Source organism: Cetorhinus maximus, chromosome 1, assembly GCF_964194155.1.
Source record: "Cetorhinus maximus chromosome 1, sCetMax3.hap1.1, whole genome shotgun sequence".
NCBI lineage: Eukaryota > Metazoa > Chordata > Chondrichthyes > Lamniformes > Cetorhinidae > Cetorhinus > Cetorhinus maximus.
In genome coordinates, this window is record NC_135879.1 from 20,501,908 (window position 1) to 20,519,603 (window position 17,696).

General features: G+C 40.6%; 2 protein-coding genes across 4 annotated transcripts in view; one reads left to right on the forward strand and one right to left on the reverse strand.

Annotated features, from left to right (window-relative positions):
• The window catches only part of jade1 (jade family PHD finger 1), a 120,380-nt gene extending 118,351 nt beyond the window's left edge, over positions 1-2,029 (forward strand). For all 3 annotated transcript variants that reach the window (XM_078538559.1, XM_078538549.1, XM_078538569.1), the window contains one exon: positions 748-2,029. In XM_078538559.1, coding sequence (XP_078394685.1) covers positions 748-1,754 — 1,007 coding nt within the window. In that variant the 3' untranslated portion in view covers positions 1,755-2,029. The remainder of the gene's footprint in view (positions 1-747) is intronic.
• A 4,275-nt stretch (positions 2,030-6,304) lies between these two features.
• sclt1 (sodium channel and clathrin linker 1) overlaps positions 6,305-17,696 on the reverse strand; it is a 110,670-nt gene continuing 99,278 nt past the window's right edge. The window contains exon 22 of the mRNA XM_078538582.1: positions 6,305-7,181. Coding sequence (XP_078394708.1) covers positions 7,110-7,181 — 72 coding nt within the window. The 3' untranslated portion in view covers positions 6,305-7,109. The remainder of the gene's footprint in view (positions 7,182-17,696) is intronic.

Below are 17,696 nucleotides of genomic sequence, written 5' to 3' on the forward strand. Positions count from 1 at the left end.
GCATAAATTATTGCAAGAACCTATAAACAGGAACGTAATTATGACTAGATCATTTCAGCGATGTCTTATTCCCGTGGGAATGAGATCTATCAGTTATTGAGGGAGGAGAGGCGTCAGGGGGGAAGAGGAGGAGAAACTAGCCATTGGAACTCTTTTTCTTTCTGCACCACTCAAATACACCTCCTGGTAGGTGAACAAAAATATACATTAACGCATGGTTGGAAATGTTCAAGGGTTGCATCTTCATTCCTTTGGCCCATACGACTGAGTGACTGCAGAGAAAAGAGGTTATAGAAAAGCAAACTTAAATTCTTCCCATTACTGATATCAAATGCCTGTTTCCAGCTTTTATAACTACATTTTTAACAGGGAGTGTACAGAGCTGTCTCAATTAATTGTCGGTCTCAATTTGAGTTCTAATTCTAAATTTAATAAGAATGGATAGAAGTCCAAGTCAAACAACTTGGAAAAATGTGAAATGGGAAATATTTCAAAAGAAACTTTAAAGAGAAATAAAATTAATTATGAATTACATATAATTTCTGGCTTCTTCTAGGTGATATAGACAGGAATATGTCATTATCTGTTTCTTTAGCTTGCCCCGCCGCTAGTTGCATGATTTATTCTGCACACAATTTAGCAGAATCTTGAAAACTACTATCTGGACTTGATTTTAATAAATGTGAAGTGATATTCAGACCTTGTGAATATGGCACCATATGAATTGTGTGTGTGCTTTGTTTGTAGGTGTGCCTTCAGCATTCCCATCAGAAGATACATTATTCCTCAGTTGGTTGGCACAATCTCATCCGGTTTCCAAAACAGGTGGTTTGCCATGGAAGTCGAACAGAGAACTGGAGACGAGCCAGCGTCCTGACCACTACTCGGACAAGGTCTGGCGTGAGAAGAGCTCACACTTGAGTGGCAGAACGCAAAGCTGCACTGACTCTACTAATCAGAGTTTGTTGAAACAATCAAACCGATCCAGTGAGTGCAAAAACATAGCAAGCCTGCACAGCGTCAGGGAGGACTATACCATCAAGAGCATTCTCCCGCCATACGGTAAGGTTCGTACCGAGTCGCGAGCTAATGCCCGTGAGAGAAATAATGGCCTGACTGCACCTGACCACAGGAAGAAAACTGACAGCAGTGGACGCAGTACAGGGAGTAAAGCAGAATTGAGGGAGAGAGTGTGTTCAAAGCGGGACAAATCCTATGTGCCTGCAGAATTAACGCTGCGGCAGTCTGAAAACAAGCGGGCTTTGTGTGCCCCAATGTGTAAAATGACCTCCGTCAGCATTCGGAGGTTGTCTGGGGATGGCAGCCACTCTCACACCAAATGTAATGGTAGCCTGGGCAAGACAGCTTGCAACCAAACTGCTGTTCCTACTGGTCGCCCTGCAGTTAAAGTGCCTACGACACCTACGAGTCCAGTGAAAAACTGGGGTGGGTTCAGAATCCCAAAGAAGGGAGAAAGGAAGCAGCACGAGGAGAGACAGCAGCCCTGCAGGCAGAACTCAGAATCCACAAAATACCAGCACTTGGGAGCGCAAAGAGTCTCTTCCAAAGAGAGGGCAAAGATGAGGTTACTGCCGGACAATGAGAATGATGGCTACAGTCCTGACGCTGAAATGAGTGACTCCGAGACAGAGTCAACAGACAATTGCAAGCCACAACGGCTAAATTCAAACAGTGCAATGGTGAGCAGGAGGTACGGGACAGATATTATTCGAAGAAGCATTCTGGCCTCTTGATCTAGAGAAATGACGCATCCAGTACACTGCCTGTATTCACCTCCAATCCCAACAATATTTTGATGAAATGCCTTGTTGTTTTTATACTTCTTCAGGCTAAGTATTTGGAACCCATGGACATTTCCCATCATGGCTTGTTTGTCAGTGAAACACTTGTGTTTAAGTTAAATGCTACAGTTTGGTAGTCTAAAATCTGCCCCATGTACAGTAATTAGTGCTTCAGATGGGCCTTTTGAAAGGTATATTGAATCTGAAAAGACCATAAAAAGAATTTTAAAATGAAAACATAAACACTAAATAAAAAGGTTTAAAAATAATGACATTTGCTAAGCATCCTACTAGTTAAGTAATTAGCAATCACCATTTCTTTATTGACTTATTTTTTAAAAGCATGTTTTAAAAAGATAATAACTTTAAAATCTGCAGGTTGTGTGATCGGTCTGGCTGGACTTATTCCAGTATTTGGGCCAACAAAGGATTATAAAATAAAAGCAGCAAACTCTAAGTTCCTCGGCAGATACAAACCTACGGTTTGTTTCTTAAATTCTTAAAACCCAGTGGTCACTAATATTAGATTTTCAGATGTGACCATGTCAGAGTCCTTTGCTTTAAGATATACAGCTGGCCTGTAAACATAGTCGGACAGAAGCACATTAAGTAAGCAATGGAAACAGTGAAAATTGAGATAATACAGCAGCTGAAGAAAGGAAGGAATTCCCTAGAGTCCATAAATGCTGGCAGTGGTACAGTAAACTAGCAGGGATGGCTGACCAAGGATTACTGGCACCCTAACGAGAGCTGGGAGTTGTTGCAGGGAATTTTGATGTCTTTCTAAGTTGTTCCTGTACAACTGGAGTGAAACATTTGTTAGGTATGTAATAATTCATAAGACTATTTTAGAGCTATACTTTAAAAAATCATTTGTGTATCCCACGTATCCATTACTTTTAGTTTAGATTGTTCCCTCAGATTCTACTATCCCATTCCATATATTTGGTTTTATTTACATAGAATTTACAGCACAGAAACAGATTATTAAAGTTGTTTGGGAAGTGGAAGCAGAGAAAACTGCAGAAGTTTCAAGTTATTTTTTTTTCTCTGTTGCTATTTTCTTTGCAATCTTAGAATTCCACCATTTCTAATTCACTAGCTTGATTTCACCCTCCCCCAAATAACAGCCCTGCAATGACTCTCTAAGTAAACTGCAGTAGAGCAGTTGCATTACTTCAACAGTCTGCATCATTTGTGTTCTTTGTCAAAATTCTTTTGTGTGACCAGCAAAGATGGTGCAGCAACAGCACTAAAAAGGGGAATTCATTTCAGTAAATAGAATATTTTTAATATTCAGTCATCATTGTAATCAAACCATTGTTTAAGTAACCTGGACATTCCTTTTTGGGGTTAAGCTCTAATGGGGCTTAACTGGGGTTACTCTCAGCAAGGGATGAATTTAGCCAAGTTTTGATGGCATCAGGGATTCAAAAAGAAAAGGGATTCAATCTCCCAAACTTAAATACAACTGGTTGGTGTTTTTATTGTCTAATAAATGTAAAACTAGTTGACTCAGTAACTTTTAAAATACTAAACGGCCATGTTAGTAATTTACATGGAACTTGTTTAAAATTCCAAGCCTTCAACTTCTTATAAATTTGTTGAAAAGTATCTTAAGCAAGTTTTTAAATTCTCCAAAAATCTTATTATGTAAAGTGTTGCATGTACTGTACTGAATTTATTTACTGCTCATGGGTTGTAATGCAGTAGAAAACATTTCAAGTAGACACTATCGATATTGAACAATTATATTTAATTTTATTAAGTGGCCTTTTCTAATCTTCATTCAGTGCAATAGCTTTGTATTAATTTTTGTAAAAAAAAAGTTGTAGAAAGGAGATCTTTCACTTGCATGTTTGACATGGAGTATTTATGCATCTCGGATCTGCAACTTTTTTTTGAAATATTTGCAGTTTCTTAGTCCTTAGTGTTTAACATGGAGGTAACATTTGTGTTGTATAGAAAGAAAGTCACTAATTTTATGCCTTGCTAAGTTTTACACCTGTACTGAATAATTTTTGGGTAGAAATAGGCAGTGAATTAATAGTTTGAGTACGATGGTTTGTTTAAATAACCATAACTTGACTGACAGTTTTATGTTGAAGCTTTATTTTCCCCCAATTGTGCATAGTTGTCAAGATCGATCTTAAATTATGATTTTGGTATTTTATATATACTGTAGTTTAACATTAGGCTAGTTGAGCTACTGTGTAGTTGCTACTGGCATGCATATATAGTTTTAAACAAAAGTGATGTAAAGGGACAATTTTCACACATTCTGCGTCTGATTGTTCCGTACAGACCTGCTGAACAAACTTTGCAGTGTGGTGTTGTACAGAGGAATTCTATCACCATGTGCCTAGCAAAGTTTAACTGGTGTCCATTTAGTTAACAAAGAGCATGGAAATAAAAGCGGAAATAAAATTTATACAGAGATGACTATTTTAAATTACCTGACTCTTTGCTGTATTTATTTTTCTTGTAAACTATTTATAAAACTACTTTTAAAAGAGAAAGTTCTGTTCTGTGAATGTTGAAAACATTTAGATGAATTGTGCCTTTTTTGTGTTTGATATTGTTGAGTTTACACTAGTAGTAATGATAATGGTACATTGATCTGTAAAATGCTTCTCAAAGTTAAATCTCACCTGGAACCAACAGAGGCACCAGCCTTTACTGTGGCCTTGTATAGGCCAGAATAAAAACGAGCAACTGCAGCATCGTCTTCCTTTTATGCATCTGGGATTTCTCATTAAATTTTGAGATGTTTTAATTAAACTTTAATGATAGCGATAAACCTACTTTCTTACTTTTTTAAAGCCAGTGTTAATAGAAAATTTCATGGAGTCACGTGATGTTGAATGTCAAGAAATTATTTTTTTACTTTTCTTTAAAAGATGGTTCTACATAACCAATCAGTGACAGATAATTAAATGGGATCTTGTCTCTTACACAAGTTACATAATCCAAATATGCTAGATGTCATTCTCCTTCTGTAGCACTATCTGCCCTCCTATGATGAAACATTGCAACCTTCCAGTTCCTGCGTACAAAACCCTGCTTTTCCTCTTAAATGAAGCACCATGCTTCACCAGAACATATGTACCACTCTACACTGTGCAATAATTGTATATGCTTTGTTTTCTCGCCCCTAGTAAAGCTAAACTACAATGAAAAATCTTGAGATCCGTGTGATTTTTTTTTAATGAAGTTAAAATTGGTCAATAACTGTAATTTTGTCTTCCAGGTGTAAGTCACAAATATTAACCATGTTTAAAGAGCTGTTATATTTCTAATTGAATGACTTGAAGGGTAAAGCGGCTAGGAGAGTGAATTTGATTGCATACTGTAAGTTTAGATAAATGCAGAAGTGCTTTAAAATCCAGATTGGTTCAGATCTGTTGAGACTTCAGACGCTGCGACAAGATGTGCAATGCAAGTACTTTCTAAAATTGATCAGCCTGCTCAGAAATCTAAAGGCTGTATTTTGGATTTGCCAACGTGATAAAACCTAAATGTAGCACTTCAAACTGAGGATCTTAAACAACCTTCAAATGGGTGCTAACTTTGATTGCAGTGATTATTCCAAGATTAAATTGAATATGTATGTTTAAGGATAAAAAAAAAATACAGACATGCATGACTTCATAAAGGAATATTTTATAGTCAGGGAAAGAGCTGCAAGAAGAATTGAGTGGCAAATGAATGGGGAAAGAAAGAAGAGTCCTGGACTGCCACTGACACCTTTGTGGGCGGGAGGGGATGGTCAAGGGAAGGGAAGTGTAAGAAAGAGGGATGGTAGTAGATTGGTATGCAATTATAAAAACTGCCCAGTATTCCTTTCCAGTGATTTCAAGAAAGGCAAATCAGTCATCGTGTAGAACAGCAGTCAGTCCATTGCCACCTGCACCCCTGAATATGTGCAATTTAACTAAGTGCAAATAGATTTCAATGTAAGCAAATGTGATGATGTCCATTTTGAATCTAAAAGGGAAGATGGAAACTGTGGAGGTACAGGTTACTACAGATCATTAAAATGTCATGAACAGGTACAGAGCGTAATCAAAAAAGGCTAATGGATGCTGGCCTATATATCCAGAGGAATGGAATACAAGGAGGTCGAAGTCATGCTTCAGCTACACCGAGCCCTGGTTAGAGCAAATCTGAAGTACCGTGGATGAAGAGGCATTGAGTGCTGGAGGTGAGCAATCCAGGAAACAGTAAGAGCAGCCAAGATGTTTTCAACCCAGGAGGAGAATTATAGGATCATTCAACCAAAGAAGCCACAACCAAATCATTTTTGGCCCAGGCCTAAAAATTGGTCACTATCCAGCAGTCATTGAACATTAGGTAACAATTGTGATATATATGAGTGAAAATTTTTTAAACGGGTTTTAATGCCATTACAAATCACCTTAAAACAATTTTTTTGGGGTTAAAAAAAAACTTAGTTTGCTAGTGGTTTTAATTGGCAATCCAAAATCATTTCAGGTTTGAAGGACAGTTGCAACATATTTTAATGTGCAGAAATTCTATTTACAACTTATTGCCACAATGAATAAACTCCAGCAAAAACATAGTACAAAACAGATTTGTTAAAACAAAAAATACATTGGTAAATAATATTTATTTTGTATATTGAAATGTTTATACAACATAGCAATAGAAACATAGACTGATAGAATCAAAACATATTTACAAATGCCTCCTCTCCAAAAATCATACATTTGAATATCAAAATGTGTTAATGACTGCCTGATCCTGGGAGCTGGTGTCAAAACTTGTAATGGAGACTTATGGCAGCAAGAAGTAAAATTTCAAAGAGAGGGAGTTTCTAAAAATTACATGATTATTGAAATTAGGGCTACTGTTTAATCTGGTTAAACAGCAAGATTTCAATTTGGTGACATCCTGAACGTTTTTCAAGTCACAGTAGTTTCAAGTTTTTTTCAGGTATCAACAATGATCTGATATGAAAGGTGACAAACAACCACATAACCGAAAACATAACACTGGCCAGATATCAATCTGATTCAAAAATTTTACAAAGTAAATCATTTAAAAATAACTTGCTCATTTACAATTTTCATTTTTTTTAAAAAAGGACCAATCATGTTGAAATTCATTCACCAGCTGTTAATCCAAGTAAGGAGCTTTGTTTGAAAGGTATCTCACGTAAGTAAACATTATTTTGTAACAGCGATGGATTTATTAGTACATTTCATGAACTGAGACCGTTGCACAGACTAGATGTCCATTTGCATTAGGAGGCTGGGGCATGAATAGAATAATAGTATCAAGTACTCAATGGTTTAAAATGCTTTCCAGATCCAACATTGTATCAGCTTTTCTTCTCTGTGTTGTGACTCTACTGAGCTGTAGCAAAACAAAATTGAAAGTCATAACTCAACCTGTTCAATTACTGATCTATTCAACTACTCTCAATCATCAGTAAAGTGATGGAAGGAGTCATCACTGGTGCTGTCAGGCAACACTTAATAAACTGAAGATCAGTGAGCAGGCTGAGTTTCATCAGGACCACATGATGCCAGACCTCATTACAGCCTTGGTCTGAATATGGTCAAAAGAGCTGCCTTTGAGAGATAAGGGAAGAGTGAATGCCCTTGACATTAAAGTTGCATTCAACCAAGTGTGACACCATGGAACTCCAGTAAAACAAAGTCAATGGGGATCTGGGGGAAAAATGTCCAGTGGCTAGACTCCTACCAGCACAAATGAAGATGGTTGTTGAAGATTTTTCACCTTAGCCATAGCACACTGCTGCAGGAGTTATGAACATAAGAAATAGGAGCAGAACAAAGTCATTTCACCCCTCATGCCTGCTCTGCCATTCAATAACATCATTGCTGATCTGTTTTTTTTATTCGTTCACGGGATGTGGATGTTGCTGGCAAGGCCAGTACTTATTTCCCATTCCTAGTTGCCCTTGAGAAGGTGGTGGTGAGCTGCCTTCTTGAACCACTGCAGTCCATGTGGTGTAGCCCACAGTGCTATTAGGGAGGGAGTTCCTGGATTTTGACCCAGTGAAGGAATGGCGATATATTTCCAAGTCAGGATGGTGAGTGGAGGAGAACTTCCAGGTGGTGGTGTTCCCATGCATCTGCTGCCCTTGTTCTTCTAGATGGTGGCAGTCATGTGTTTGGAAGGTACCATCTAAGAGCCTTGTTGAATTCTTGTGGTGCATCTTGTAGATGGTATACACTGATGCCACTGTGCCTCGGTGGTGGAGGGAGTGAATGTATGCGGATAGGGTGCCAATCAAGTGGGCTGCTTTGTCCTGAATGGTGTCGAGCTGGAGTGTTGTTGGAGCTGCACTCATCCAGGCAAATGTAGAGTGTGTTCCATCACACGTCATACTCCTGACTTGTGCCCTATAGGCTTTGGGGAGTCAGGAGTTGAGTTACTCGCCGCAGGATTCCTAGCCTCTGACCTGCTCTTGTAGCCACAGTATTTATGTGGCTAGTCTAATTCAATTTCTGGTCAATGGTAACCCTCAGGATGTTGATGGTGGGGAATTCAGCAATGGTAATGCCACTGTATGTCAAAGGGCGATAGTTGATTTTCTCTTGTTGGAGATGGTCATTGCCTGGCACTTGTGTGGCGTAAATGTTACTTGCCACTTGTCAGCCCAAGCCTGGATATTGTCCACATCTTGCTGCATTTGGACATGGACTGCTTCGAATTCCACATTCTCACCTAACTCAATAACCTTTGACTCCCTCGCCTAACAAGAATCTATCTACCTCCCTCTTAAGAATATTCAATGACCCCATCTCCACCGCCTTCTGAGGCAGAGAGTTCCAAAGTCAGACAAACCTCAAAAGATTTCTCATTTCTGTCCCAAAAGGTGACCCCTAATTTTCAAACAGTGCATCTTAGTTTTGGACTCACCCAAAAGAGGAAATATCCTTTCCATGTCCACCTTGTCCATACTGTTCAGGATCTTATATACTTCAATCAAGTCACTCCTCACTCTTCTAAACTCCAGTGCAAACAAAACAAAAACAGAATTACCTGGAAAAACTCAGCAGGTCTGGCAGCATCGGTGGAGAAGAAAACAGTTGACGTTTCGAGTCCTCGAGTCCGTTTGAGGACTCGAAACGTCAACTGTTTTCTTCTCCACCGATGCTGCCAGACCTGCTGAGTTTTTCCAGGTAATTCTGTTTTTGTTTTGGATTTCCAGCATCCGCAGTAGCTTTTAGCTTTTTGTTTTTATCCAGTGGAAACAAGCCCAGTTTGTCTAACCTTTCCTCATAAGACAGTCCTCATTCCAGGTGTCAATCTAGTAAACCTCCTCAGACCACATTTAGAATATTGTGAGCAATTTTGGGCCCCGTATCTCAGGAATGATGTGCTGGCCCTGGAGAGGGTCCAGAGGAGGTTCACGAGAACGATCCCAGGAATGAAAGGCTTAACATATGAGGATCGTTTGAGGACTCTGGGTCTATACTCGATGGAGTTTAGAAGAATGAGGGGGGATCTGATTGAAACTTACAGAATACTGAAAGGCCTGGATAGAGTGGACGTGGGGAAGATGTTTCCATTAGTAGGAGAGACTAGGACCCGAGGGCACAGCCTCAGAGTAAAAGGAAGACCTTTTAGCACAGAGATGAGGAGAAACTTCTTTAGCCAGAGAGTGGTGAATCTATGGAATTCATTGCCACAGAAGGCTGTGGAGGCCAGGTTATTGAGTGTATTTAAGACTGAGATAGGTTCTTGATTGGTAAGGGGGTCAAAGGTTACGGGGAGAATGGGGTTGAGAAACTTATCAGCCATGATTGAATGGCGGAGCAGACTCGATGGGCCGAATAGCCTAATTTCTGCTCCTATGTCTTATGAATCACCTTCAACGCATTTACATCCTTCCTTAAATAACAAGACCAAAACTGCACACAGTATTCAAGATGTGGTCTCACCAATGCCCTGTATAACTGAAGCATAACATCCTTATTTTTATGTTCAATTCCTTTCGTAATAAAGAATAGCATTCCATTGGCCGCCTTAATTGTAGTACCTGCTGTACCTGTATACTAACTTGTTGTGACCCATACACTAGAATGCCTAGATCCCTTTTCAGCTCGGAATTCTGCAGCTGTTTGCTGTTTTAGTAATACCCTGCTTTTTTATTCTTCCTGCCAAAGTGAACAACTTCACATTTTCCCACATTATACTCCATCAGCCAGATTTTTGCCCATTCACTCAACCTATCTATAACAGTCTTCAACCTCCTTATGTCCTCTTCACAACATACTTTCCTACCTATGTTTGTGTCTTCTGCAAATTTAGCTACCATGCTTTCAGTCCCCTCATCTAAGTCATATAAATTGTAAAAAGTTGAGGCCCCAGCACAACCCTGCAGGACTCCACTTGTCACATCCTGCCAATCAGAAAAGGAGCTATTTATGCATACTGTTTTCTGCCAGCCAGCCAATCTTCTATCCATGATAATTTGTTACCCCCCACACCATGAGCTTTTATTTTCTGCAATAACTTTTGATGTGGCACCATATCAAATGCCTTCAGGAAATCCAAGTGCAACACGTCTACAGGTCCCCTTCATCCACAGCGCATGTTATCCTTCAAAGAACTCCAATAAATTAGTTAAGCATGATTTCCCTTTCACAAAACTATGCTGACTCTTCCCGACTACTTTGAGTTTCTCAAAGTGCCCAGCTAACCTCTCCCTAATGATTGATTCTAATACCTTCCCCACGACAGATATCAAGCTAACTGGCTATAGTTTTCTACCTATCTCGTTGAATAGAGGGGTTATATTTGCTAGTTAGCAGTCTGATGAAACCTTTCCAGAATTGAGGGAATTTTGCATAATTAAGACCAATGCATCTACTAGCTCATTTGCCACCTTTTTTAAGACCCTAGGATGAAAACCATCTGCACCCAGAGACTTATCAACCTGCAGCTCCATCAGTTTGATCAGTACCGTTTCCCTAGTGATCATAATTTAACCAAATTCCTCTCTCCCCTCCACCTCCTGATTTACAGCTAAGACTGGAATGTTTTTTGTATCCTCTATAGTGAAGACAGAAGCAAAATATTTGTCCATTTCATCTGCCATTTCCTTATCTATTAACTCCACATTGTCCTTCCAGAAGACCAACACTCACTTTACCTACTCATAGAAACTCTTGCTATCTATTTTTACATTTCTAGCTAGCTTCCTCTCATACTCTAATTTCTTTCTCCTGCTTAACCCTTTAGTCATTCTCTGCCATTCTTTATATTCTGACCAATCATCTGACCTGCCATTCATCGTTCCGCAGATATATGCTTTTCCTTAAGTTTGATGCCTTCCCGCACTTCTTTAGTTAACCACCGATGGTGGGTCCTTCCTTTAGAATTTTTCTTTATAGTAGGAATATATTATTCTGAGTATTCTGAAATATCACCTTAAATGTCTGCCACTGCTTCTCTATTTGATCTATCCCCTAGCCTAGTATCCAAGTTCACTTCAGTTAGCTCAGTTTTCATGCTGACATAGTTGTCTTCAACTTGACCAGCCACTAATTGCTGTGAATATTAGAGGGATCAGAGGCTGGGTATTCTGTGGTGAAGTGGCTCACCTCTTAACTCCGTAAAACCTCCACAACATGCAAGCCACAGTCAGAATTGTAATGGAATATTTATCCACTTGCTCAGATGATTGAAACTGCAACAAAACTCAAAAAGCTCAACACCATCTAGGACTCAGCAGTCCTCTTGATCTGCAGTACTTACACCAACTTAAACTTCACTCCCTCCACCACCAACATACTGTGGCTGCAGTGTGTATAATACAGGGTACACTGCAGCAACTCGCCAATGCTTCTTTGACAGCACTTTTCAAACCAGTAATCTTTACCACCCAGATGGGCAAGGGTAGAAGCCAAATGGTAACACACCATCTACAAACTTCCCTCCAAGTTACATACCATCTTGACTTGGGCACTGTTTCCTCATCACTGTGTCAACTTCCAGGATCTCCCTAACAGCAGATGAATGCCACATGAATTGCAGGATTTCAAGAAGGCAGTTCATCACCACCATCAAGGATATTGACCCAGCAGTGATGAAGGAATGGCGTGTGACTTGGAGGAGAACTTGTAAGTGGTGGTGATGCCATGTGCCTGCCTTTGCCTTTCTAGATGATAGAGGTTGAGGGTTTGGGAGGTTCTTACAATTTGCTGCAGCGCACCCTGCGGATAACACATACTGTAGGGATGGGAAATTAATGCTGTAATTACTAGTGACACCCATATGCCATGAATGAAGATTTTTTAAAAATGGATTTGTTGAGGTTCACATTTTCCATTGTAAAACTGGGTCAATTGAATTTTCACATGAATGACCACACAGTCGGAAAGTAACTGGCAGGCCAGTGTTACTCAGAATTGGAAAATGTGATATTTCATAATATGGCTCAGCTTCATCCTGACTTAGTTGTTTCGCTCCTCCCCTCCAACAGGGCAATTGTTTCCCACTGTTCTTTCTCCTGTTTCAAAGGATCTATTGCTTCTTGTCCCCAAATTATTTCCCTCTCTGTCCTATGATCCTAAGTGTAGAATGTGATTGATCTACCTTCTCGTTTTGCATCCCTGTAAAGGATCTTGCTTTCTATCCTTTCCCACACAACAGTATATACCCCTGCCTTTACTTCTCTCTCCATTCCATGGGCCACTGTGTTGCTCAACTGAATTAGATCTACAGCACAGTAATCAAGGATGCATTCCTTCACATATCACTTCTCAGTTTTGTCTCCTTCCTTATATAAAAGCAAAATACTGCAGATGCTGGAAATCTGAAATAAAAACAAAAAATGCTGGAGAAACTCAGCAGGCTCTGAAGAAGAGTTATACAGACTCGAAATGTTAACTCTGTTTCTCTCTCCACAGATGCTGTCTGATCTGAGTTTTTCCAGCATTTTCTGTCTCCTTCCCAGTTTCCCTTCCTAACCCCCCCACCCCCACCCTTCAATCTGTTCCTTTTATGGATGATGTTGTTAAATGTGTAGAAGGTCTTGGGAACCATACTTGCTTATGATTTTTAAGGTACCCATTATAAACTTTATCCGTAGGGCTTTATAGGAGGAAGGATGGGTGAGAAACTGATGTGGGAACTGAATGTCACAAAACATGATTGGGGAGAAAAGTAAAACTGGGGGAAAAGTTTAGCATGATTGAATTTGTAAATATTGTAAGTAAAATGGAAAATTTACCAATTAAAAAGCAGAAAAACACTCATCCAATGAGGAAGAAACAAAAACTATTAGGTCCAATGATTAAAATAGATGGAAGAAATATTATTTTAAAATTAGCAGGTGGTCAAACTGCAGATACTGCATCTTCCAATCTGGATGAGAGGTATAATCATTTCATCCTTTAACTACTGGTTAATAACCATTATTTGATCTCTTGAGGTCTTATACAGGAAAATGTAGTTTTCAGGTGAAATGTGGAAATAACTGGACCTGAACATGTAGATGCAATTTAGACCCCATTTTCTAGTCATACCTTATGCCCTTACCTTTATATTTCTATTATAAATTGCAATATCCATATTTGAAGCAAATAGTACAGATGTATTTAAGGAGAAGCTAGACAAGTATTTGAAGGAGCAGGGAATAGAGGGTCATGATGATAGAATTAGATGAGGAAAGATTGGAGGAGGCTCGTATGGAGCATAAATGCCGGCAGGGACTAGTTGAGTCAAATGGCCCATTTGTGTGCCTTATATGTTATGTATGGGGAGAAATGATGACGAAGTGGTATTGTCACTGGACTGGTAATCCAGAGCCCCAGGGTAATTCTCTGGGGACCCAGGTTTGAATTACAGACAATGGCAGATGGTGGAATTTGAATTCAATAAAAAAATCTGGAATTAAAAGTCTATTTATGACCATGAAACCATTGTCGATTGTTCTAAAAACCCATCTGGTTCAGTCGATTAAGTGAAGGAAATCTGCTGTCATTACCTGGTCTGGTCTATATGTGACTCCAGACCCACAGCAATGTGGTTGTGCCCTCTGAAAATGGCCTAGCAAGCTACTCAGCCGTTGTATCAAACCACTACAGAGACCCAAAAAAGGAATGAAACCAGACGGACCACTCGGCATCGACCTAGGCACCGGAAACTCGGCCCTGTTGACTCTGCAAAGTTCTCCATACCAACATCTGGGGGCTAGTGCCAAAATTGGGAGAGCTGTCTCACAGACTAGTCAAGCAACAGCCTGACATAGTCAAACCTTACGGAATCATACCTTACAGATAATGTCCCAGACATCTCCATCACCATCCCTGGGTATGTCCTGTCCCACCGGCAGGACAGATCCAGCAGAGGTAGCAGCACAGTAGTATACAGTCGAGAGGGAGTTGCCCTGGGAGTCCTCAACATCGACTCCGGACCCCATGATGTCACATGGCATCAGGTCAAACATGGGCAAGGAAACCTCCTGCTGATTTCCACGTACCGCCCACCCTCAGCTGATGAATCAGTGCTCCTCCATGTTGAGCACCACTTAGAGGCAGCACTGAGGGTAGCAAGGGTGCAGAATGTACTCTGGGTGGGGGACTTCAATGTCAATTGCCAAGAGTGGCTTGGTAGCACGACTACTGACCAGCTGGTCGAGTCCTAAAGGACATAGCTGCTAGACTGCGTCTGCAGCAGGTGGTGAGGGAACCAGAAGGAAAAACATACTTGACCTCGGCCTCACCAACCTGCCTGCCACAGATGCATTGGTCCACGACAGTCTCGGTAGGAGTGACCACCGCACAGTTGTTGAGGATACCCTCCATCGTGTTGTGTGGCACTATCACCATGCTAAATGGAATAGATTTCGAATCTAGCAACTCAAGACTGGGCATCCATGAGGCGCTGTGGGCCATCAGCAGCAGTAGAATTGTACTCAACCACAATCTGTAATCTCATGGCCCTGCATATCCCCATACTCTACCATTACCATCAAGCCAGGGGATCAACCCTGGTTCAATGAAAAGTACAGGAGGGCATGCCAGGAGCAGAACCAGGCATACCTAAAAATGAGGTGTTAATCTGGTGAAGCTATAGCACAGGACTACTTGCATGCCAAACAGCATAAGCAACAAGTGATAGAGCTATGTGATCCCACAATTAACGGATCAGATCTAGGCTCTGCAGTCCCGCCACATCCAGTCGTGAATGGTGGCAGACAATTAAACAACTCACTGGAGGAGGCGACTCCACAAATATCGCCATCCTCAATGATGGGGCAGCCCAGCACATCAGTGCAAAAGATAAGGCTGAAGCACTTGGCACTACTGGCTGAAGATTGTAGCGAGTGGATGATCCATCTCGGCCTCCTCCGGAGGTCCCCGGCATTACAGAAGCCAGTCTTCAGCCAATTCATCACTCCACGTGATATCAAGAACTGGCTATAGAAACTGGATAATGTAAAGGCTATTGGCCCTGACAATATTCCGGCAATAGTACAGAAGACTTGTGCTCCAGAACTTGCCGTGCCCCTAGCCGAGCTGTTCCAGTACAGCTACAACACTGGCATCTACTCGGCTATGTGGAAAATTGCCCAGGTGTGACCTGTGCACAAAAAGCAGGACAAATCCAACCTGGCCAATTACCGCACCATCAGTCTACTCTCGATCATCAGTAGAGTAATGGAAAGGGTCATCAACAGTGCTAACAAGCTGCATTTGCTTAGCAATAACCTGCTCACTCACTCCCAGTGTGTGTTCCGCCAGGGCCACTCAGCTCCTGACCTCATTGCAGCCTTGGTTCAAACATGGACAAAACAGCTGAACTCCAGAGGTGAGGTGAGGTGAGAGTGACTGCTCTTGACATCAAGGCTGCATTTGACCGAGTGTGGCATCAAGGAGCCCTAGCAAAACTGGAGTTAATGGGGATCAGGGGTAAAACACTCCACTGGTTGGAGTCATACCTAGCACAAAGGAAGATGGTTGTGGTTATTGGAGGTCAGTCATCTCAGCTCCTGGACATCACAGGAGAAGTTCCTCAGGGTAGTGTTACTAGCCCAACCATCTTCAGCTGCTTCATCAAATGTTCCTTTCATCATTAGGTCAGAAGTGGGGATGTAGGCTGATGATTGCACAATGTTCAGCACCATTCACGACTCCTCAGATGCTGAAGCAGTCCATGTCCAAATGCAGCAAGACCTGGACAATATCCAGGCTTGGGATGACAAGTGGCAAATGACATTCGTACCACACAAGTGCCAGGCAACGACCATCTCCAACAAAAGAGAATCTATCCATCCACATAATATCCTGTTCCATCCTTCTTTAGATCCATTCTAAATGGTGAAAGGCTTGAAACAATGAAGGTTGAAAGAGATTTAGGGGTCCACCCTCTTAGATCATTGAAATCTCAATCAGATACAAAAATAATCAAAAAGGCAATTTCTAAAATTCATTCATGGGGTGTGGGCGTCACCCACAAGGGCAATTAAGGATGGGGAATAAATGCTGGCCTAGACAGCGATGCCCACATCCCATATGATTTTTAAAAATTAGCCTTTTTGATTATTTTTGTACCTGATTGAGATTTCAATGATAACAGAATGCTTGGACTTTATATCTAAAGAAATAGAACACAAAAGGAGGTAAAAGTTACTCTTCAACTATAATAAGCCGTGATTAGACCACACCTGGAACACTTGTGAGCAGTTCTGGGTGCCACACCTTGGGAAGGATATATTGGGCTAGGATGGGGTGTAGTGTGGATTTACTGGAATGATGCCTGGACTCCTGTGGTTAAATTATGAGGAGAGATTACACAACCAAGGGTTGTCTTCTCTGAAATTTGTGGGACGGTCAAAGGATGATTTGAACAAGTTTTCAAGATATTAAAGGGAACAGGTAGGGTAGATAGTGAGAAACTATTTCCGCTGGGGGTTGGGGAGTCTATAACTAGGAGGTATTGTCTAAAAATTAGGGCCAGGCTTTTCAGGAGTGAAATTAGGAAACATGTCTTCACAATAAGAGTAGTAAAAGTTTGGAATTCTCTTCCATGAAAGGCAATTGATGTTAGATCAACTGTTAATTTTACATCTGAGACTGACAATTCTTGTTAGCCAGAAGTATTAAGGGATTTGAGGCAAAGGCGGGTATATAGAGTTAGGTTGCAGATCAGCCATGATCTCACTGAACGGCAGAACAGGCTCAAGTAGGTAAGTAGCTTACTCCTGTTCCTATCTCATTTGTTTCTTTTCAATTGTGTGGTCACCTTTTCCTTTTTCATTAGTTTTAAGTTGTAAATATTGTTTGTTACTTGTTACTACTTATTTTGGTTTAAAAATCAGTTTTTCCTCCCTCTCTAGACTATTAGCTTTGAGAAGAGTGTGGCCAAATGTAAATGCACATTATCTTAGTAGAAGGAATGAGACACGTAACTGATCAGTGATATGTAATCAATCGTTCTTTGGAACGTGGTTGAGAATTTTGTTTAAACAGATGACAATATCTCCAGCCCCCTCAAGATGATCAGGGCATGCTTTGACTAAAAGAGCAGGCTGCTGAAGCCACAACTAGGAAGTGCTGATCCTGATCACTGCTTCACATCAGATGTTCCCTCCTTTATTTCCAACCTCCCTCTAAGGGGAAACTTGGCACCCATACATTATGGCATTGCTGAAATTTGCATCAGTGTGAGTTGATTACACTAAAGAAACATTTAATAATTAAAAAATGGATGTTTGATGTTACATATGAAACAAAGTGATTGACATAGGTCGTCAACATAAATCTGTTACAAACTTAATTCAACAAAAAGCTTGCAACAAGTTCATATTTTGTGGTAATCATCTATAGCCCATCATTTTATAAACCTTGTAGTCACAATTATTAATTGTATATAGACAATTATTCA